The 24261-nt window shown below is 38.8% G+C and overlaps 1 protein-coding gene across 2 annotated transcripts in view; it reads left to right on the top strand.

Moving 5' to 3' along the window:
- The first annotated feature begins 222 nt into the window (after positions 1-222).
- LRIG3 (leucine rich repeats and immunoglobulin like domains 3) overlaps positions 223-24261 on the top strand; it is a 41623-nt gene continuing 17584 nt past the window's right edge. The window contains exons 1-7 of one of the 2 annotated variants that reach the window (XM_039726987.1): positions 223-607; positions 7719-7790; positions 8062-8136; positions 20757-20891; positions 21513-21656; positions 23547-23690; positions 24006-24149. In XM_039726987.1, the coding sequence (XP_039582921.1) occupies positions 417-607; positions 7719-7790; positions 8062-8136; positions 20757-20891; positions 21513-21656; positions 23547-23690; positions 24006-24149 (905 nt within the window). In that variant the 5' untranslated portion in view covers positions 223-416. Of the gene's footprint in view, positions 608-7718; positions 7791-8061; positions 8137-20756; positions 20892-21497; positions 21657-23546; positions 23691-24005; positions 24150-24261 lie in introns of both variants that reach the window. The other variant, XM_039726986.1, reaches the window with a different exon arrangement.

Genomic DNA, 24261 nt, shown 5'->3' with positions numbered 1-24261 from the left:
GGGGTGCTACCGCCAAGGCCTGGCAACAGTGGGGCACGATGCCGGCGCACCTCCGCCCTGGCCCGCCATCCCGCGCCCCAGCCCAGCGGGGCCCGGCCGCGGCTGTCACATGGCACGGGGAGGGGGCTGCGGCGGGGCGGGCCGTGCTTGGGGCTCCCCCGGCCGCGCGGAGGCGGGCTGAGGTGGCGGAAAGTTTGCGGAGTGGCTGGCGGCGGTGGCGGCGCTGCGGTCCCCTCCCGCTTTCTTTACTTTTTTCTACACACCCATCTCCCACCGCCTTCCCCCCTCAGCGGTCGCTCCGGGGCATGAGCGGCAGCCGCCACCCGCGCTGAGAAGCAGGAGGTCTTGCCGCGCTCGGCTCTGTCAGTGGGGCGAACGCCAGGGACGGGAGCGCGGGCAGCGGCTCCGAGCCCGCCATGCTCCGCCGGCCCCGCTCGGCGCTCGCCGTCCTCCCGGCGCTCCTGCTGCTGCTGCCGCTGCTGCTGGGCGGCCGCCCCGCCGCCGCCCGCTGCCCCGCGCCCTGCCGCTGCGCCGGGCACCTCGTCGCCTGCAGCCGCCTGGAGTTGAGCCGGCTGCCCGAGCGGCTGCCGCGGGGGGCGGTGCAGCTGTGAGTATCGGGGCGGCGGGCTCCCTGGCGGGCTGGGGGTCTGCGTCCGCTCGCCCGCCATCTTCTACCCCCGGAGCCGCGGCCGGGCGGGCTTTGGGGGCAGCGCGGGTGTGGTGGCGGGAGCGGGCAGCGCCGGGGCTGCGGCCGAGCTGTCAGCGGGTGCGGCGAGGTCGCCGGCGACCGCAGCGGGACAGCGTCCCTTGGGGCGGGCTGCGGCCCCGGACGGTGGTGGCGATAAGCGCCCGGCTGAAACGGCCCGGGAACGCTGCTCAGTGTCCGAGAGGGCGAGGAAAAAGTTCTCTTGACTTTCTTGGACAACGTGTAGTAGTCATCGCGTTAACGCTGGTCGGTGTGTTGGGAAAGCTCCTATCGGTTTTCTTCGTGCAGCTCTTCATTCCTGGGTAGTTCTGGCGCTGGCGATGCGCGGGCCCGCTCGGCCCGGCGCCGCGCAGTGCCCGAACCCAGAGCAGCGCGAACTCAAGGGCCAGCTGGGGAAAAGTTACTTTGAGTGACAAACTTTTATAGAAAAAGCATAAATGAGGTCAGCTACCTAAAAGCTTGAAAATGGCCCAGGGACTTTTCACATTTGTTTTTAATCGCTTGTCACTGAAACATCTTCTATATTAGTCGTATTAATTTTCTATTACATTTTCAAAGCAGATCGAGATAAGGGCTTTAAAGTAAACAGGAAGACTTTCAATTAGTTGTGGCTAATTCTGTTCAATTGCCTCGTCTGGAGGTCATGCTGCTTTACTCATGAAATGTGGATGGCTGTATTGACACCATATGGAACTGAACAGAGGCATGGCTCTGGGAGTTGAATATTACCAGGACTGGTGTACCAAAGTGTGAGGGGAAAGAAACTTTTTTTTTTTTCCCCCTTATGTGATTGAAACATACATACTGCATCTGCTTTACATTCAACAACTGGTTTTGCTTTCTGTTATGTTTCATTCTTCTTAGTTTTTTGAATTGTTTCAGTATACTGAACTGTTTCAGCCCACTTAAGTTTTCTGACAAAACCTAAGGATTTTGTTTTGATATGAGGTAAGCGTTATAGTTTAATTTCTTAGGTTAGCATACATCAATGCTGTTAAAATTCAGATGTGGTAAATAAAAACGGAAAAATCACAGAACTTTTCATTATTTTAGAATTGCTTTAAAAAGCATGTTTTGTTAGCAGTAATCCAAATTTGTTTTTTCCACTTATGTTCCCGAGAGACAATACAACACATTGCAGGGCTTTTTTTTGTTAGCACAAGGGACATTTTCCTAATTAGAATTCCCTTGGTAGTGTAAATTGCCCTTATGTAAGTTCACATTCCTTTAAAAGTGTGAGAAAATAAGTTCCGCTTGTATAAATAAGCTTTGGTCTGTTGTAAGAAACCCTGCTGTGATTACTCATTGGACAGCTGTGTCACTTGCTTTTAAACTCACAGAAGTACATCTTTGTAGGTGTCACCAAACCATGTGGTCTGGCCACTTTTGTGTAAATATTTCTTTTGTTTGTGACAAATGCCTTAGAAGTACCCAGCTCTTTCTTCCTTCCCCTCTTAATAAGAACAAGGAAGAGTGTGGCCTTGTCTGTTACCTCCAGCTACCCCAGTACTTGGACCTGGGATTGTGCAATTTGGTAATTAATGCGTTCAGCTTTACATAGGCAAAAAAGGTTTGACTAGTTTGGATTATTGTTGCAACAAACTGCACATTACAAATTGTAAAAGACTGTTTATGAATTTTATTGCTGTATGTCTACTGTGTTTTCCATGAAACCCTGTAGTGGGTATAGCCAAAGGCTAGTAGTTTAATTGCAGGCTTTCCAGTCCTCTTGAGGAAACAACAGCTTTTTTTACCACGTTCTTAACATACACAGGCGAGACCCCCAAGCAGGAGAGTGGAAGCTCTTCTGCCTGGGAAGGTCTAGGCCCATGTCAGGCTTTACACCTTCCTTTGCCCGTTTGTACTCACCCATAAGGAGAGTAGGTTTTCCCTGCTGCATACTTTCATGCCTTTTTTTGTTCCCATTCCCTGCTGAAATAAAATAAGAGTGATCTCAGAATGGACGAAGAAGGGAAAAAAATGAACATGTCTGATGTCCCCTTCTTCTTGGTGGCAGGTGTGAATCTACTGTATTGTATGGAAGTATCCTCACAAAGTGGAGTGTAAACAGGCCATAATTGCCAGCTTCACTGTGATTTTAGCTAAAAATGCCTTCTTCTATTACCTTGCTTTCATGAGAGGTAACAGTCTGCTGAAAACTGATAAACAGTTATAATGGCTTTGTGTACAGATAGTTTTGAAGTTGGATTTCCATTTAATTCCACAGTGTGTATCCTGATATTGCAAGAATGTAAGGTTGTTGGAGCTGATGGAAGAGGAAGAGTGTTGAGCACTGGCCAGCGTCCTCCATGTGTGCAAACTCCCACTGGCACTGCAGTACCCCTTGCCAGGTTCACTCAGGAATGCTACAACTGTCGGTGGGGCAGGAGGGAAAGTCTGAAAAATGGTTTTCACTTGTGTTTGTATTACGTCTTCAGTATTTACATTTTATAAATCCTCTAGTTCTCTACCAGAATTGCCAGAAAAAAAGCTGTATGGTTTTCACAGCTGTTTTTCAATATTTTCCAGACTAAAGCTTCAACATAGCAAGCTGATTTATGAGTCACTTTGGATCAGTGTCTTAAAACAGCTACAGCCTGGCTTTTTGTTTTTCAGCTCTGCTGATTTCTGCTGAATTAGCAGCTCTATAGGCCCCAGTGGGACTGATTAAGGAACTGTTGCTGGATTTGCATTTTAAAATTTGACTTGGGGCTCAGGTTTCTGAGTTCTCTAAGGAAGAAGATGATAATTGTGACTAAGTGTTGTAAATTAAGTTAGAGTCTAAAAGTTATATCTATAAAATGTGTGAAGAAGCACTTGCTTTCTCTCTCTGTGCATTAGGCTTCCTTTCACTTTTTAATCACACAAACATTGGTGTTCACAGTTAAGTTTCAGCTAATGCTGGGACTTGTGAGTTACAAAAAATGGTCATACAAATGTAATGGAACAAAGAAAATAGTTTCTTTCATAGAACAGATTATTTGGGGATAAAATCTATGGTATACTTTCTCAAGTGGAGGCAATTCTACTTAAATGTCCAATCACTTCTATTAGAAATGTGAGGTGAAGTAGAAGTATATATGCTTACTATTGCTATAGAGAATTTCTTAATATGTATCTGATTTCTGACTTTTTAGAGTATGTTCTATCTTTTATGACTTTTGAGATTCTAGTAGCAAAAGTAATTACAGAGGGAATTTTCTCCCCTCTTGTAATTTAGCTTTAACATACAAGGAAAGTTCAGAAGTGGAAAAGACATAGTAATAATGTTTGAACAATGTCAGTTCCATTTCTGTGAAGGAAAAATAGAATTTAGTTTTCCACCTTTTTTTATACATGTTTTAAGGTATGTTGAGAAATGCAAATTGGACTGAAACAAACTTGTAGCTTTGCAACTGGGATGATAGATTTTTATATTTAAAAAAATTGTACCAATCCAGTGCTTGTAAGTTTGAAACACTTCTACAGGTTTAGGCTTCACTTAGATTATTAGTGAAAGGCAAATATTTTAATTCTTGGTTCACTTCCAGCCACTCTGATTGAACTTAAAATGTAACTTGCAGGGCTTTTTTTACTGAATTTTCATGAAGTTTCCTATGCCAGTAGTACTGAAGTAATGCTTAATAAAATATGTATAATACGTATTTTATGTAACTATTGGTAGACAGGCATATATACTGTATGAAACAGGCAATTCAGTATTGTCTGGAGGGTTGGGCATTTTTTGTTGGTTTTTTGCTTTGGGATTTTTTTTTTCCATCTTGTGTTTGACAACCTGGTGTAAGTAAACCAGGCATAAGAAATTTTTATGTATGTATTTTTTAAAGTAGGTGCTACTTGGAAAATGTGAATGTATCTTTAGTGTTAAAAAACAAACACCAAAAAAAGTAGTTTGAAACCTAGTGTTAGTTACGCTCACGGTTGCCTTGATAGACTCCAGATGGATGTGAGCTTAAGCTATGAGTGAAAGTGTCTGGCTCCAGTGTGGTGATCATGCACAGCAGTGGTTGTAATTGCAGGATTTTTATAGTTTAAGGACTTTGCCAGATTTTTTTTTTAACATGTTTTAACTCCAGCAGAACAAATCTACTCACGTCTGTTACTGTCTGGTAGGTCCTTTAGGCAAACTTGCCTTAAATAAACCTTTTGCAGAGTTTTTAGGTGAAATGAAGAAATGCAGGTTTTTAGCAGTAGTGTTGAAAGCTCTTTGTTGAAATAATTACTGATTCCTAAGTCTTGTCTGAAGCGTGAACAAAAGTAACATGTTAGGCACTAACAGCCATAACTTAACTGAATTTTGGCTGTTTATTTGCATAGTTCTTAAAATACCTAGAGACTAAAGCCAAATATTGAATTAAGTTTAAGGGTAAAAACTGTCTCTGCTCTGCCTTTAAGGACCAAGTTAGATTTCTGTCTAGATTTTTGTATCAGATAGTTTTTCAGTATTTACACTTAAGAATGTAGTGTGAGATTTTCAAATCTGTGCAGCTAATGCATTCAGATGTTAAACAAAGGGATTTTTCTCCAGTGTATGGCCTGGAGAATGTTTGCACTAGATTTTTAAGCAGTGAAAGATGCAGTCCTCTAACTTTAGTGTGGTTAACCTAATATTCAGGAGAACTCAAAATCATAATCGTGGAGCTAAAATTAGTGGGCTTTTGAAAACATTGATGCTGCATTAGTTTTCCATTGTTAAGAGGAAAATCTGTAGGGGTTTAGACACCTGAAAGTCAAGGCATATGCATTAGGTGCTGGAGTCCAGAGCTGAGTCTCTGAAAACATCCCCTCTGTGGCCACCTGAAGGTGGTGGAATGTGTTCCCCTTCCCTCTCCCCTAGCCCCTTCTTTTGTTCTGGAAAATGCCATTCACACCTGCAGCTCTGCCCTGTGCAGTCCTGGCTTGGGAAGCACAGCCCACCTTTTCCCTGCCTGTGGCTCTGAACCAGGCTCTCATGCCACAGCTCAGCAACTCACTGGGCCTGGTCCAGTTGGCTGGCTCAGAGCACACCTTACAGCTGAGTGCTGGTGGTACCCCTCATGATACACATACGTGCCTGGGATTATTTTTTATGCTTAATTGTCATTGTTACGGGGGTATTTTTTAATTGCCAACTGTAGGAGAGGACAGAATTGGTGATGAAACTGTCCTGGCAACACTGAATGAGTCAGTTGGGAGAATCTAAAACAGTTTTACTATTTACATGTTCTGCTAAGGAAACATAGGTGCCTGGCTGGGTTGCAGAATTCCACCTGCATCTGAGGATGTGGAGTTACGGATGCAGGGAGACTGGAGTTCTCTGGGTCTGTGGGTTTTCAGGGCTTAGTCACAGGGCAGAATGTCTAGCACAGATCCTGAACTCGGCTTCATTTAAGCCAGTTCTGGTCTGTGTGCAGTAGGGATATGCTGTTCATCAGCTTTCTTCACTTCGGGAACTGTGGATGGAGAGTAGACACGTCCATGGCAGTCAGACCTGTGTTTGGTGTGCTCAGCACAGGTGACTCTACTGAGTCCTCTTACCCAGAAAAAGTGAGGAATGGTGTAGTTTCCTCATAGATTCAACTTGGAATGACACTTCATGCTTGTGTGGCTTGGTGGGGACCCCAGGTGTGGTGGATGACTCTTAAGTGCTGAATTAGCATAGGGAAAAATATCATGGAGTGTGAGCAATTTTTTTTTCAAAAGGGTGCTTTTTAAAGCACTCTTTACCTGATACTACAGCTGCTCACTGCTGAGGTGTGCTGATTCATTTCTTTATGTGTCTGCGTTACAAACACTCACTGGAGTGAATTTAAGAACTGACTAAAATAATGTCATTTTTGTTAGCTGGCTTGGATAAATGCAGTGTTTTAACTTGGAACAAATGCTTGCAGATGGCTGGATTGGTACTGGTGAGGTAGTGATAATCCAGTAGGGGAACAAAAAAGTGTATGTTTTGGTGGATGAGTGACTGAGAGCCCTCGACAGAGCTAGTTATGGTTACAAGATGAGTTGTGAGTCTGTACCACTTGTGCAGAGGTTTAGAGACGTGCAGGTTTGAGTTCCTGCAGTTAGCTTTTCTGTCCTTTACTGTACAGTCACTCTTATTTGTGTTATGTTTCCAGTACTTCTGAGGCTACAGAAAAAATTTCTTAGGACTCTTGTATGGTGTCAAGTGTTTAGGATGCATGAGACTGTACAAAGATGCATGACCTGTAAGGAAAAAATATTTCTTGGGGTCAAGAAGAAGAGTTTCTAGTACCTGACTTGTTTCGTAGCTGGTGCTGCAAAGGCGTTAACAATTGCTTATAAGCTGCATCAGTATATACTGGGATCTTCAGCATGGCACAAGCTACTTCTTCAAGGGTAATTAAGTGTGGTATTGATATCACCAGTATATAGACATCTTAAAACTCAGAATTAGCCCTTGCTATGTCTGTTTTCTTCTGCTATTTCTTAAGATCACTATTAAATTTGGTTATGTGGGAATGGTGTCCAGAATTTTGTGGAAGCATGCAGATACAGTTGCGATTTATTTGTGGTCCTCATGGTGTATTTGTAAGCTCTGCATTGCTTTTGAGATGTGGGTGAAAAGAGTGAAATATTATCATTAACCCAAGGAATGAGACTACAATGACTATTGTTTTTTGAATTTTCCTTGTTGAAGTAACCAAGAGGTTGTTACAGCCATGTTTTTTTGTTGTGAGGAGATGTGGGAGAGGGGTTGTTGGTGTATCTGAGTCAAAATCTTAAGATGTTTTCCATGGGTTCTATGCACATTCAAGTGAACAGTTCTATATTGTTCAGAGATACTAGGAGTTCCTTTGACACTGCTAGCAGTGATCAAGGTATTTACATTTGTATTTGTATATTTATACCTTGTGTAAGCAAATAAGTTTGTTATAATTTTGCTAATAAAAGGAATCTTTTTATGTACTTGGAGACAAGTGAGAACATAATTTGGATTGAAATTGCACTGCTTTACCTGATACCGTATGGCAAAACTGACAGGTTGTTTATTTTTGTAACCTCATAGGGACTTAAGTCACAACAAATTATCTTCAATCAAGACCAGTATCTTGGATCACCTTCATAGTCTTCAGGAAGTGTAAGTTAATTTGTCTTAATTAAAAAACATACCAAAACATAAACCCCAACCAAAAATACCCAACCTGTGTTTGTGTATGCTAATTGTATAGTTATTTCTCTAGGGATGGTTGCTTGAACAACAAAGATACTTGCTGTTCTGATATTTCACATTAAGTGAAACTGGAATTATTTTTTAATTTTGAGGTGACACAGTTCAGCAGTTTAGCAAGTCTAATGTACATGCTTCTGATTAACATCAAAGTTAACTCTCTCTTTTGTAATATTAATAGGAAGTTGAACAACAATGAACTGGAGATCATTCCGGATCTGGGACCAGTCTCAGCAAATATAACTCTTCTGTCTTTGTAAGTAAATCTTACTCTTGTCCCTGGTTAGTGGAACTGACTCTACAATGTTCATGGAAATATGTACATTACAGAGATTAAAGCAAAATAATTGGAAATAGAGCAGCTTGTGGTTAGGAAGTTGATTATGTCATATTATTTAGTAGTTCTTTATAATGTGTATAATTGAGCTTAATCCTTGTAGTTTTTGTGCTTCCCAAATACAAAGACTGCATTAGAATTAATTTATGTTGTGGTAGTACCCAGAAGCCTCAGTCCTGTTGTACTAGGCACTGTACAAGCATCTGTAAATATTACACAAACTTGTACAGTGCTGTCTTTAAAACAAGACTTATACTCTGTCGTTGTGCATCTTGGATGAGATCCTGATGTGTTAAATCATGGCAGAACTCCATTAATTTCACTGGATGATATAGGGAAATCCCCTTGAGATGCAGCTTCAGAACAAGTATCTAGGTTAGAAGATACTGTGCCAATGTCTTGAAAATTTTTTTTTGGAGCCCATTTTAACATGTGGCACTTTTTTTTTTACTGCAGTTAATACATAAAATTGTGACACGTGATTGTGTCCATGTTCATTGCATTTCATGAAAGAAATGAGTCAGTTACTTGGTGTTCATTTGTAATGTGACTATAAGGTGGTAAAAGGCATATAGAGCCCATAAACAAAAAATTGATTTTAAAGGAAATCTTATTTGTGATATTGTAACGATAAATTAATTGGATTCCTTTTCTGTGCAGTAGCATTGGCATTACTCATGATTTAGTTTCAATAAAGTGTTGAAGGAAGATGTAGAAAAGTAGTCACTATCATACTGTTAGTTAGGAAAAAAGACCTGATTTTCATGTGTGGGATTTGTGTTTTATCAATGGGAATCTAAAGTGTCTAAAGCTAACAATATGTATCCCTCTGGCCAGGTCCTGTCCTTGAATACAAATTGCAAGTTACCTTTCTTGAAGAATCCTGAAGGGTTAAAACAATACAATAAACTTTGGAGAGCTGTTCAGTTAATTAAATTGATCACTATTCAATTGCTTACATCTGGTGATTTATAGGGGTTTGTTTTTACTCTAGGCCTAGGTCAGCCAAGTCAGCTGGTGCAGCCGCTGTGTCTGGGCTGCTCTGTTTGAATAAGAACTAAGTGACATTTGATACTGATGTGGTTTCTTACAGATCAGAATCAGAAAAGAGTGAAAGAAAAAGCAGATGGTGTCTGACAAATAACTGTTGAATTTAAGCACATATTTTATTTTGCAGTAGCATTGGCGTTACTTTTACACTGGCATAGCATTCAAGCATGTAATTGATCTAAACATTTTATTTATTTTTTATATATGTGTGTATATATATATATATATATATATATATATATTTACCACCTTGCTAAGGTCCTTTTTACTACAAGGCTAGAAATGTTAGCATAATAAAGTGGTTTATATAGTCTTGATTTATTTCTGAATTCTTAGCATTTCTCCTTCTTATGGAAACTCAACAATTGTTGCTTAGAGGAAGCTAAAATCATTCTTTTGCAGCTGTGCAAAAATTTTGGTATTCCTTTGAGAGAATAAGTAATTATCAGTCACTGTTGAATTGTTTGTTTCGTATCCTTATGTGCATGGCTTGGGACATTTACTCAGGCAGTCAAACATGGAAAAATCTTTGTTAGATCTGTGCTAGATCTGTATATGCTAACACTTGAAAGAAAAATAAGTATTTCCTAAAAGTTTTTGTCACACTACTAATGCAGTTAAAGTTGCTCTGGTTGGGTGTTAGCTGGTTTTCATTCTAATTTTGTGTGTGGATAAGGAGATTACTGAACGTAACTGTGCTACAGCTGAGATTTAATACCTATTCTACAACTACAGCAGAGATTCCTGGAGTTTAATATGGCAGAAATAATTACTTTATTGTTAACTACTTCAGTAGTTAAGATAATTGTTTGTTCTATATCAAAACAGATGAACATAGAACATAAAATTAGAGTTGTATTGTATTGTCCAAAAATAAATCATCTTGTCTCCTTTGCACAGCTTTTCTTTAAACCTAGAGTAGAATAATAGAATTGTTTAAGTTGAAAAAGACCTTTAAGATTATCAGGTCCAGCCATTAATTCAGCACTGTCAAGGCCACCACTAAACCATGTCTGTTAAAGCCACATATGCACATCTTGTAACTACCTCCAGAGATGGTGGCTTAATCCCTTTCCCTTTGCAGCCCGTTACAATGCTTCACAGCCTTTACCATGATGAAATTTTTCCTAATACCAGTCTAATCATTCCATGACACAACTTCAGGCCATTTTCTTTTGTCCTATTGTTACTTCAGAGAAGAGACTTGGCTGAGATCCTGATGGGTTAAATCATGACAGAATTCCATTAACTCCCACCTCCTTCCAGGTAGTTTAGAGAGCAGTAAGGTCTTCCCTGAGCCTCCTGTTCTTACTGGTTGGATATTATTTATGTAAAGATATTAAACTTAATTTCATAGAAAACAGTAAATAAAGAGAAATAAACATACAGCTGTTTGGCATAAAAACATATAGGTGTTGTGGTAGCATGAATGGACAGATACTCAATCTAATGCTAGGGTTTCTTTTAGAAATCCTAGCATTTGGTTTTTCTGTGGTGGATGTTATTTGAAGGGATTGAATTGAACTGATTTAATATATCTTAAGTCATGTGAAGAGAACACATATGGAACAATTAAAGTTTTAGAGTCACTCTTCAGAGAAACATGTGATGACTTTCTCCAGGATTTTAAACTTTTATAAGAAAGGGGGTTGTGAAGCCCTTCCAAAGCAAACCACTGTTTCCATGTTGAGTCTTTGTTCTGGCTTTCAAGTGATAGCAGAAAAGAGAGTGATAGTTTTCTAGATTTGATTACACTTCTTATGAGATACATATATGTTGGTTCATTACAGACAGTTGAAAAGCCAGATTTTTTTTTTTTTTTTCTCCAAGGAATCTTCCAGGAATGCTGTATTTTCTTGCCAGTATCTTCATTGTTGAAGAAGCTCTATTACACGTTTTTTTCTTTGATTTGTGAAGAATACTCACTGAGTTGGGGAGCCTTGGCATTTTACATGTTCTGCAAGAATTTTTTTGCCCTGCAGAGGAAATTACACTGCTGATATGTCTCCATAATAGTGCAGGTATCTCCACACAGCCATGTATGTCTGAATTCTTTGAAGGATATAGACAAGCATGAGTGGATTATCATGTTAGTCCAGTTTCCATTTTTGGAGCTACCTCATTTCTAGATATCCAGTTGATATTTTATCTAAATGAGTTATTTACATACTAATGAATTATTCAGGATAAACATACCAAAACAGGAGATGATCCCAGTCTCATGGTCCCGGTCTGTCTGTAACATGAAACAGCAATGCTAATATTTTGTTTTTAGCAATGCCAGTTGAGGGTTGAGCATCTTGGGAATGAAAAGTATCAGGCAGGCACACCCCCTCACCACCACCCTGGGAGATGTGTCAGTGTGAAGGAGGGAGTATACAAGGATATTCAGGCACACTCTCGATACATGGCTGGAGATATATCTGTGATTTTATTCATGTGATGAGTATATCTTGTTAGAGCTTGTGAGCAGAGCTTGTGAGCCTCCTGGGAATCTGGATACTACTGTAAGCTACATGGGTGGTAGTTTGGGGTATATCTGGTCAGGAGGTGTAGGTCAAGTCTCTGAAAATTAAATTGCAGGGTGTTCTTTTTGCACAGCCACCAAGCCCTTTTATATAATCTTCCATAAGAGAAAGCATGAAGGACGAGGGAAGTTTGGGTATTTGCTAGAGATTGTTGGCATAATAGCTCTAGCCAGGAGGTCACGTCCCCCACGTGCTGTCAACATAAGCTTTTGAGGAGAGTATTGGATTTAACTACTGCTTACAGGTATATAAATGTGCAGGTATATAATGTGCAGACAGCACACATGCGAATGTAAGTATATTTATCTATCCCTGGAAGGAAAATATGTTAGAAGTTTTCTAGTTTGCATTCCTGAAGTAAATGTAAAAACAGTTAAATTAATGGAGAATTGCTTTAAATTCTTATAGTAGAGAATTATTCTTTTCATGGAGAAAAAACAGTTTACTTTTTACTATTCCAAGATAGATAGATTGCTTTTGTATCGGGTACAAAAATGGGCACTAATGCCCATTCCAGGAGAACAAGTGAAAGTTCTGAGTATTGTTTCCATTCTAATGACATTGCTTATCCAAGATGTACCAGTTCTGTCCTATTTATCCTAAAAATCTGCCTGAACCAGCAATCTTGACACATGAGAAGAAAACTAATACTGCCTTTCAGGTCTATTGCAGTTGTAGTTTTGGACCTAGGGGTAAAATCCAGAAACAGATTGAAACCAAATAGTGTAAGTACAATAGCCTTGTCTAGAAGTCCTGTTTGGTGTTTTAACTACCAACTGCTTTTTACATAGGGATTTTGCTTTAAAATTTTTCTGAAAATATTAACTACTTCTAATGTTACTAGTACTTTGTAAGGAAGAGACTGATTTGCAAATTCAACAATGTTATGTAAGGTTTTGTTTTAGGATATACAGTTTAAGTAAGAAACCCATGCAACTTTTACTCGCAGAATTAAAAAAAAATATAGTTATAGACACAGTCCAACATCATCAGTACACTGTATCCTTGAGTACTGTGAAAAATGGGAGATGGCAGTGACTGTGAAGAGACAGAACAGCTTTGACTATTGAAGTATCCTGTCTCTCCAACTAGAATTTATTGTTCTTATCAAACCATACATGCAAAACTAGTTCTAAAGCCCCCATGTTTCTCATTGCCCACATCCAGGATATGTTCTGTAGTAATGCACTTGTAGTCAGTAGGTACTAGAAGAGCTGTTCATGCACAAGTCTTTAGTGCATATAGTGAAATTCTAACATTAGACCAGTTTTCAAGAATGGCATGTTAAATAGACTTGTAATTTTACATTTTATTGGAGATATTTTATTTAAAGGCGCTAGAGCATATGGCGTAGGTGATGCAAGTTGTTACGTTGTAAGGACTGATCATATTAGTCTAGAACACAAATACTTGATTGTAGTAAAGCCAGAGAGGAAAATGAAAAAGTCGTGGTGTGGAACTTAAAGGGTGCATGAATGATTCACAGGTCAGGAATGTTTTTCAAGTCTTACATTAATGTGTGTTTTATATTAGGTTCCTGCTTCACTTTTTTTTTTTCTTAGAATGTGAAATCTTCTGCTTATGAGAGACATAACGAAAATGTGACATGGTAGAGGTTTTTTCTCTGCTGTGCTGGGGGAATCCTCCAACTCTGTCTGTACAGGAAGCCTTTAAGGCAGGGGCCATTCACTTTTGAGTTCGGAGATACTTAAAAGTGCTGCCAAAATTGAGGCAGTTTTTTGAAATGTGGCCATGTGTTTGTTAGACGATGAACAGAATCCACAAGCCACTTCTCTGAAGGTTTTCTACAGCCTTTAGCTTGTAATGTCTTTCTGTCAATATGTGCTGAATTTAAATTTACTGACTTTGAGGATTTATCTTGTATCCTGGATGTTTAAAATTGTAAATGAACAAAAAGTACTTAAAGAAAAGGTCAGGAGATAAATACAACACAAAAGAACTGTAAAGTAGCCAGTCCTCGGTGACTGCATAGGTCACAAGTTTTCATAGTAAGAAAAAACTATTTCAGCTTTAAATTTAGCTTTCTGATCAGCCATTACAAAATCAGCCTGATTACTTATCTTACTTTATGCACAAACATAGTTACTGAAGAAAAGTGACAATCCCTTCTACTATTGAGAAGGGATTTTTTTTTTTTTTTTAGTATTGTGCGTCCCTTTCTGTTTAAAATGTGGAAAAGTGTATTTATGTATGTTATTTGATAATAGGCATCCTGGATCAGACTTCAGATAGTCATATTGAGAAACAAAATTCAGTTGAAGCAAACACTCAAAGTAAATAATGCATTTGTCCCAGCTGACAGTTTGGAAATAAGAGTGATAGTTTGCACTTTGTGGCAGTTACTTAAAGCTCTGTGAAAGGCCTGCAGTAAAGACAGAAGGATAGGTATGAGAAGTTTGCCTGTGTCATCTCACAGTGGTCTGGGAGTGAAAGCTGTGTGTAAAATCCAGAGAACACTGTCTCGGTATGCAGTTAGAAAGCTGCAGTCACAAGAAAGATGTTTAGATGAAACTCCTGAAAATGAAAGCTTACATTCACTAGGAGTGAATGCCTTTCCCTTCTATGCTTGCCAGAGAAAGTGGTATTGTTTGTTTATAAAGCTAGCATACTAAACTGGAGTCTGGATCCCAGTACGAAGAAAACATTGGTCAAATATTTTACATCCTTGTCATCTCTTCAGCTACCACTTTATTATGGGAAGGATTAAGATTTGGACGCTGCCTGGAAGAGAATGTTTTGAAGAAGGATTGAAAGAAGGGATAGAGGAATGCCAGACTGGGCTTCAGGCATAAGGCTACTTGGAGAATGTCCCAAAACTGAGAGTGGTGGTAAACCATGTGTGACTTGGTCTGAAGTTGTTAGCAAAAAACTTGAACAAGGAAGTTACTGGAATTAGCTCTTGCAGTCTTTGACATTTGGTGTGGAGACTTAAGAGGAAGTAAATGAAAGAATTTGTAAAGAAACCTGACTTAGTCAGACTTACAGACATGGAAACTCAATTTTTATGACAGCAGTTTGGGCTGAATGATGGGAAAGAGAAGTACATAGAAACCCAGAGTTTGTTGTAGCAAAAATTGTGTGAGTGAGAGCCTAGATTAATGCTTTTGCAATGAGAATGGAAAAGAATGCAAATTTTATGAGCTATTTGCAGTGGATAAATCTGTCATGATTTTCTGATCAGAGTGGTAAAGGAAAAGGTGAATTAAAAAGAATCGTAATGGACAACAAAAATAGAGAGCACTGTTCTGATATGAGAGAATGGAAGAGTGGTAGGAATTTTACGGAGGAGTGGGGCATATGATATAGAAAATGAGAGAAGTGAAAATGAAAATGAGAGGTCAGGCATAAGTGTTTGGATTATATTTTAGAGAATTGGTGGTGGTGATTGCAATAGAGCATTAAAATCACTTGTGCCTTGAGTGAAAGAGAAGTGGATGGGGGAACATTGCTCACCTTGAATGATTGAAGTTAGGGGTGCATCTAGAGGGGTGTGCAGTCTAAACTGCCTAAACTTTGGTCTGCACCCTCTAAAAGGGGGGGTTACTCTGTAACGATAAAGAATAGGTGTTTTTATTTAGGAGCTCTATACATTAGATTAGAAAGATGATTTATAATAAGGGAACTATGCTAATTTTATCTAAGTCATACTTAAAATTTTCCAAGATTTTAGCATTAACTGTCACACAGCTCACTAAGTCTGCAATGGGCTATTCCTGTTGTCAGCTTTTGCCAAAATAGTTATGCTTGCATTGCTTTTGTTTGCAGTTGTTAAAATAAAGGGATGAACTTACACATTCACTTGCCTATCACATGCTAAGTAACTTGTGATTATTTTGGAAAAGCCAGAAAACTGAATTGGAAACAGACAGCAGGGTATTAAGAAGAGAGTTTGGAAGGAAAACTTAATTAGTTGCATATTGGTACTATGACTGGAATCAGAAGAGAATTGTTATGGAAGTATCATGTTTTTGAAAGTTTGGATTTGTCTCTTTCTTTTTGATCTGATCACAGAGTTGTTTCAGTCTGCATCTTTCCCCTTTCACAGTTTATGTTTGATTTGGGAATCAATAAACCTTTGGTTTCAAGTTTTGGACAGGGTATCAGTATCCTACAGAGTTCTGAGTTTTCATTTTGTGTTATGCCTGTGTAATATAAAAAACACAAAATATAAAACCAGAGTCTTTCTGATATCTGGCTTGAAAGAGGAATGAGAGGCATGGATCATGGAATGAAGGAGACCTTCAAAAGAAGGAACTGCTTGCTGCAAGGAAGGCAAGAAGCTCATATGTGAGAGAGACATCAGACTTGTAAACCTACCAGTAGAACTGGAAGTGAGACGGAATCTGGGCTCTATTTCTGCTTACTTTGTCTTGGAGAAAAAAGAGTTTCACTTGCAATACTTCTATGACTAACACTTGCAAATATTAAAAAAAACAAAACCAGACTTTCTTAATTCAGTCCAGTTGGGTGTCTTAATGGTGAGAAGAGCATGTAGTCCCATTCATATCAGAAGCTGCTTTTTTGTAAGGGTAGTATTCTGCTTAAAACTAAAATTTCAGTATTTTAAATAATGTGATTGTTCATTACAATGTTGCCCAGTACTCAAATGAGTAGAAATTGAAGAAAAAGAGAACATTTTTGCTCTTCTTGAAGTAGTAGTCACTGAGGCTCTTCTCAGAGATAAGAGTTCCTTAAAATTGTCCAGTCTTATCATAAAAACCACAAGGTATGTATCTTCCAGCATTTCCAGTCCTTTGCATTTAACATAATTTGTTTTTTCTTTTTGCTTAAGTTTTCTTCCACACAGTGTGGAAGAACATCATTACATCATTGCTCCCAAAGGAGTTTGGGAGGGGAGAAGGGGGACTGTAAGAAAGAATATGCCAGCTATATGAATATGATGTCAGCTAGTGAATGATGGGAAGAACAGGTGAAAAACCCAAAAAAATTTGAAAGGAGGCTGTGAGTTGTAGTGTCACGCAGTGGAGACCACCCAGAAGGTGCTCAGATATGGGCAGTCATGTTAGTTTTGTAAGGACTCTGATACAGCTGCCTCCAAAAGCTCTAGTCTGGTCAGACTACGCATCTGTGAATTTCCGTGTCTCAGCCTTATCACTGGTCAGAAAGATGCATCCAGTCCTAGCAGAAGGCTTTTTTTTCCCCCCTCTTTACTCTTGTTTTCCAGCAGGAGATTCCACTATGGTTTAATTTCCTTTTTGTGATTCAGATTATTCTGCTTCTCAGGGTTTAGTTGAGGGAGAGCAGGTACTGTGTTAGTCCAGTTATACACATATGTTAAGACAGTTACTTTATATCTAACAATTATGCAGAGCAGGCTGCATGGACTCTTCTCCAAAGCTGTCTTTCTATACAATTTGTTTTTTACTAGGTTGCTCCACCTCCAGCCTCCTACACATACCTCCTTGTCTGGATAGTAGGGTGAGATCCAAAGTTTTTTAAAGTGCTGCAGATCATGATACAGCTGGAAGAAAAAGTTATACTGGAAGTGCAGGAGTGGTTTTTCTGTGCTGAGATTTCAAAGAGAAACTAAAGACAGGACTTCAGGTCCTAATCTGTTTCTGCCTTGGATTTTCCATGTTACAATGTGCATGATGAGTTACAACACATCAGGACCATGCAGCTTATGTGGATATTTTTCTAAGGTAGAAAACATTTCATACTGATAATCTTTATCAAGAGACAGTATGACTGTCTCATAGCTCTAAAAACTGGGGGGATGGCGGGGGGGGAAGTTTAACATTTAGGAGCTTTTATATCTGAAAGGTGTTAAGTAGATGCTCAACAAAATGGATACAGAAGTTTCTGACCTGCTTTTTATTTCCCCAGAGTGAAGAAAGTACAAGTGATTATGTCAGATACATGGCAGCTGGTTATATAGAACAAATCTTAAGATCAGGATTAAGAGGGCTGTTACACGATTTCTGGCCTATTGGTACGTTTCAAGTCCTGAATGTTGAGAAGGAAAGCTAAGGTTTCTCTTACCCATAGAGAAAAACTGGTATTCTCTCTTAAGCTGGTATTTGCACAGGCTTATGTAGAAGTAATTAAAGCAGGCTGTATGCACTCATGGTTGTTGGTTTGTGAGGTTTTTTGCTGTAAGTCAGGGTGTAGGCAATCAGATTGCAAAAAGCACGTTTAAATTCATGTAGATCTTTTTGGTGGGTTTATCTGCATTCCTTGGTGCTCCTGCTGCTATTGCTGCAACTGAAGAAGTTGTAAGGAAGCTGTAGCATGTTGCTGGTCCTTCCACATAAAGAAATTGTTATCAAATTGCTGCAGGTTCGTTTCTGGGCAAACTTGATGTGCTGGTTTTCTTGTTGCAGGGAATCTCTGTTTCTCTCATCTCGCCTTGAAGGCCTGTGAAATTAAACCAGTGAAGTGTATGCAGCGCCTTTTGTCTGAACACAGCAATAGTACCATCACACAGGAGATTTTTCTTTGGGTTTTCTTATCCCCACCCTCCTCTCAGTGAAAAAACTTTTACGGCATTGTGTCCACGTTTGTGCTCTTTGCTTCTGTCCTGATATTAGGTAGGCTTGTGTTTTCAGATGTGTCCTTGACTAATTTTGATGATGATTTGGTAGTTTGGAGGTGGGTGATACACTATTCTTTTCAATTTGCTTAAGCAATGATTATGAAGAAAAATCAAATCAGAGTTAAACTTTCTCATTGTAACTGAAGTTGGGTCTTAAACTAGAACTATTTGGATATCTTCAGTGCTGAATAATCTTTCAGATGTGAATTATTATACTTACATTCTTTTGAAGAGAAACTGGACTAGGGTGTTGGAGCAATAGGGAGTGAACTGTTCAGCTATTTTGCAACTGAGTAACTTCTACAAATATGATTAAGCTGGAAGGTGCAGTGAGGGAGGGCTGGTTTGATTCTGATTGTGAGATGGACTAGGACTGTGATGTGTAGTGCAGTTGCAGTGAGCAAAAGGAGTTGCTCGTCTCTCCTCAATATGGCCTTACCATCTCAAAAAAAGAAAAATTTTCCTGAAGCAAAAAAGTTGCAGGTTTTTTTTTTGGTTTTTTTTTTTTTTTTGGTTTTTTTTTTGTTTGTTTTTTTTTTGTTGTTGTAACTTGGTCTGTGTCCGGTAATGGTGTAAGTGCTACTCTGAAGATGGTGTAAGGGTTTTATTCGGTTCCATTAGGTCCAACTAAAGTTTGTAATACAGGGGCTATTATCCTGCCAGTTGTGAGGAATTTCTGTTTTATGGAGCAATGCTGACACAAAGACAGTACTGTGCAAGCCGTCTTATAACTGAACACTTTCACACTGCAATTTAGGAGGTGGCCAGTTCAGGAAATTGCTGGCTTCTGCTGGAGCACACTTTTACTGCAAGGAAAATTTTATTCGTCACTCAAGTAATTGGCAGTTTTAATACCTTGTTAGTAATTACCTTGTAAACAAACTAATGCATAAAGGCTCTATGACCTGTTATGTTCTCTAACTCACATTCTTATTTGGCTGGTGGAACTGACACACGGTGGTGGTATTTGTTGTTGTTTTTTATTAAAGTAATTTGTTTCCATTTATTATAAATACTTTCAGCTAAGAGTTAAATAATGCAGTGTACGTATACCAGACGGCCTAAGGAATGAAACATGATACAAGCTGAGCATTGGAGGGGCTGCAGGATCATTTACCCATTCCCATATGTGGTCAGAAAGCCCATTAATCTCACTTCTGGTTCAGTTTGTGAGTTAGGACTTCTTTGTCTTGAGCAGTAGTTCCCCCACACCCCTTGAATACATGAGAGTTGTCCATGCTACCTTTGTGGCTTACTGTTTGATCCAGAGCAAGTATTTACTGTAAAGGTAAACACCTTCCAGAATTAATATTCTTGTTGATAGTTTTACTAAAATTGCTTTTGCCTGCAATCTCTAGGATCTGGGAAAAGCTCCTAAATCTTTGTCATTATCAAGCAAGGTATAGAATGTACCACAGCTAGAATGACTTGAACTTACACAGTTACAAGAATTATTCCAGGTTACATTTGTTTAATTGGTTGTGATCTGCTTTCCCCTGTGTAGTGGTAGCCCTGAACAGTAATGCTGCTGATGTGCAGTGTATGAATCTGTACATTATGCATCTCAGGTGGAAAAACTGGTAGGTTGCTTGGTATGAACATGAAATAGGATCACTGGAAAACGTTCATGTGTGAAAGTGAAAGAGAACAGACTACAATACCCACATCTTCAGATTGTTGCATATTTTTTGTTGTGGAATTGGGTGTGATGCTGAGCTGAAGTTTGGCCAGACGTGAAGTCCAAAACTCCTGTAATGACCTCTAATATGCAGAATTTTTGTTCTTTGCTAACTCATTAGAAAAATCTGTAGATTGGAATACTAGGTGTAATTCCACAATTACAGAATGTTTTTCAGGGGGCTGCATTGTCACCCATCCTTTATAGTCTAGCTCTTTGTTTTTTTCTGGAAATTCAGTTGGTCTTCCATGCCAAGGAAGATTTCAAAAAATCCCAAGCACTGTGTTTAGCTACTATGAGATTAGTTTGCTGAAAATAGAAAACAGCTCTAACCTTGTTTCATTACAATACTGTGGTATACTGTTCCATGCAAGTGCCAGATATTTCTACTGTTCAGAAATAGGTGATTATAGAGTTTTGCATCTCTTTTTAAAAGCCATGAATTGCTGTAATTTGATAATACTGCATTTTCTGTCACAGTTTCCTGGAATTATATTTTAAGAAATATTAATGAAAAGCTATTTAGACTATTCCAATTTATGATTTTGGATTAATATTATGCATAGAGAACATACTTTACTGCTTTTCTGTAATTCAAAATTATTTTTGAGTAGGGGAATTAAGAGCTAATATTTGCCAGAGTTGTGTAGTTAAGATGTGTTTACTCTGGAAATGACAGTCTTTGCCTATTGCCCTTAAACTTCAGGACCAGTAACAAGATTGCCAACATTTTGTCTGAACATCTGAAGCCGTTTCAGAGTCTAGAAACTTTGGACTTGAGCAACAACAACATATCGGAGCTAAAAATTTCATCATTTCCATCATTACAACTCAAGTATCTGTAAGTAAAATTCTTATCTTTCAGGTTACTTTCAAAAATCTTGTTGGATAATTTAGATTGGCAGCTGTTTCTTGAGTTCTAAATCTTCTTTTAATTGGAATTACATTAATATTCCTACCTGTCCAGTTTAACATAAGCTACTAACTTGAATATATGAGTTGTTACAATGAGGTGTTTTAATTCATTAAAAAAAAACTAAGGCCATTATCTTGAGATGAAGCAAATAGATGTGTCTCTTGAGAGAAATAATTATCTGATAAAATGAATTTAAGTTCCCTATGGATAGGCTAGTTTGTCTTTCTATGGAGTTTGATAGACTTCTTGTGAATACACTTTAATTCTTATTCAGGAATATTGGAATGCCAGATATACTGACTGATAAAAAAGTAGCAGGATTGCCACTTATTATCTTCTTCCATTATCACACTCTGGCAGAGTAGAGTAAAATAGTGCTGGTGAAATACTATTTGACTATAGAAAAAGCTGTCAAGAGCTTTAATTAATAAGAAAAAATTCCATTTATAAATGACTAAGCACCACAAGAGCTTTGTGTTTCACTACTTGGTGTTAAGAATTTATTAAATAACTGTAAATTTAACCTTCTAGACATTGTTTCAACAGGTATATTAACAGTAACCGAATAACCTCTATGGAGCCTGGTACCTTTGACAATTTGTCTACCACACTTCAAGTATTGAAACTGAACAGGAACAAAATTTCAGCAATTCCTCAAAAGATGTTTAAACTGTCCCATCTGCAGCACCTGTAAGTGTAACCTACAATTGACTAATTGTTTTCAGGTTTTCCAAAGCACTGGCAGTGCTTGAACTTTAGCCTTTAATTTAACCAGAGGCAGAGTGAGACAGACAGAGGAAACATATTACTGCAACCCTTACTAACTGCAGCTCTGTACTGAACAAAACCAGTCTTATATGTTGGTGAGATGTGAACAGTCTTTGTGTTTAAAATTGTGTTTGCCTATTAAAAGTTAAAAAAAAAAGACTGGAAAAAGGTAGAAGCAATATTTCTGTAAAAAAGCATCAGGAAAATAGAAAGTAAACTTACACAGTTCACTGCAGCAGTCATTTACTTTTTGCTTTCACAGCAGAATGAAGGAAATTCATTTGCTTTCAGATGGCATGACAATAAGCAATATGCTTGAACAAATAGACCTTCAGCTTTACTGATACAGTGCTGTCCATAAATGTTTTACCAAATAAACAATAAAGTTATATGAAAGAGACTGTGGGGATTGTTTTAATTGGAAAACTTAAAAAGTGCAGAAAATGGACAAGATTTGACTTTGTCAAATCCAGAATAATTACTTTCCATGTCAGATAGTCAGGAGTTAAAAATTACCAAGTCTCTTAGGTTAGCCTTGAAAGTGATAGGTTATAAGAACGCTGAAATATTAGGGTGCTTGACAACTCTGGAAAGAGTGACTGTATTTCTTCTGTATACAAGTGCTGGAACAGTTTTACTCAGGCCTCAGTGGAAGAGTATGAGAACAGTCTTGCAAAGCTCAGGATTTGTTAATGATCTTGGTAGACTTTCAGATCTTCAGATTCACCTTAAATTTTGGATGTTGGTTATATCCTTGCCTAAAAATGTTCCCTTTGTTCATAGTTGTTATGCTGTCTGAGTTATGTTTGCCTTATCTGCAAGGAAGGCCAAAAATTTGTGTTATCACCTGAAAGTATTCAAAGAAGAATGAGGAAGAGCTAAAGCCTGTTCTTACTGAATGTTCTTCACTTTTTATTCATATTTAAACCCAGGATAAGAAGCAGCGTTCTCCCTCAGGTCTCTTGTCAGGTAGATTTTGTGTCAGACTGCCATGGAGATAAGCTGAATTCTTACAAGGTTGTGACTCTGAAAAATAATGATGGTATAACTATGGATAGAGGATTACTTAGACCTTTACTTTGCATGAGGAATTAAGTTTTGGAAGGAGAGATTCTTCCTAGTTTGGTAGACCTAAGACTTCCTTGAGGGGGCAGATGATCATTCCTTTCACTACCTTTTGGTAGTATTGTCTGATCTTGTCACTGAGTCTTGCCCTCCAGCTGGTTACACCTTACATCTCCCTCACAGGATACACTGCTCCCAGTTTCTGACCTGCACAGGGTGAGTGTAGTGGCAGAAGAGCAAGTGCCAAGACCACTTGGGAAAGAGGGAAGGCACTATGTGTAACTGGTTGTGGAGAAGGAAGAGAGATGTAATGAGTATTTGACTACAGATAAAGAGATCTCCCAGGATGTTCAATTTTGTCTAGTAGTCTCAACTAAAATTTAACTTTTTTTTGACTGTTTATTAATTACAATTACCAACCAGCCTTAACAGCTCTACTGCTGGATAAACATTCTCAGTTTTGAATTTGGGAGCAGGATTAACCATGGCATTCTAGGTCTACAGGGATTCTTTAAGTCTGAAAATCAAGGAAATACCAAGTACTTGTTCTCAGTATTAGAAAAGCAGAGCAGTATTAACATGGTTAAACATAATGTGTTACAATAAAATATTTTATTTTTATTACTTTTTGTCTTTGTTTCATGTGCAAGAAAAGTGTTTAAATAAAGCTGGTTCCAGAGAGGGAAGAAAGGTTGTTGGCATGTAGGTAAAATTATTGTGCTGTAACTGTACATTCTATTGATGCAGGGAGCTGAATCGCAACAAAATCAAAAAAATAGATGGGCTCACTTTCCAAGGACTTCCTGCTTTGAAATCATTAAAACTGCAGAGAAATGGGGTTACGAGGCTTATGGATGGTGCTTTCTGGGGTTTGACCAACATGGAAGTCTTGTAAGTATCAAGCTTTTGCTGGTAGGCTTTGCTGATAACAGATTAAGTAGATTTGCACAAAATTAATAGAATCGCGTGATAAAATTTAAAGGTGTTTATGAATTGAATTGTTTTGTTGTGGTCTGAAAAGGAGCAAGTGGTTAGTAGTGAATGTGTAAAGCAGCACATTTTGAATGCATGCATGCAACTCAAGATTTAAGTAGAGGCTCCGGCTATCTAGCCAGTGTCATAAGGTCAGAGGTGGACCTGTGGCATAGCATGCATGCTGCTGAGTTTCTGAACCTTATGTCTTTTTCTCTTTGTGGGTGTTTGTAGGCAGCTGGACCATAACAACTTAACAGAGGTAACCAAAGGCTGGCTTTATGGCTTACTGATGCTGCAGCAACTCCACCTCAGCCAAAATGCCATCAGCAGGATCAGTCCTGATGCCTGGGAATTTTGCCAAAAACTCAGTGAACTGTGAGTATCTTTATTCTCTTCCAGTTTCAAAAGCCAGGTACATGCTAAAGCATGAGCTTCTTAGCACCAATCTGTGAATTTTTCATAGCAAAGTTTACAAGATGACTACAAC

This window comes from Passer montanus, unplaced genomic scaffold, assembly GCF_014805655.1.
Source record: "Passer montanus isolate IOZ18808 unplaced genomic scaffold, ASM1480565v1 scaffold6, whole genome shotgun sequence".
In the NCBI taxonomy this organism is placed as follows: domain Eukaryota; kingdom Metazoa; phylum Chordata; class Aves; order Passeriformes; family Passeridae; genus Passer; species Passer montanus.
This window is presented reverse-complemented; position numbering and strand designations above follow the sequence as displayed.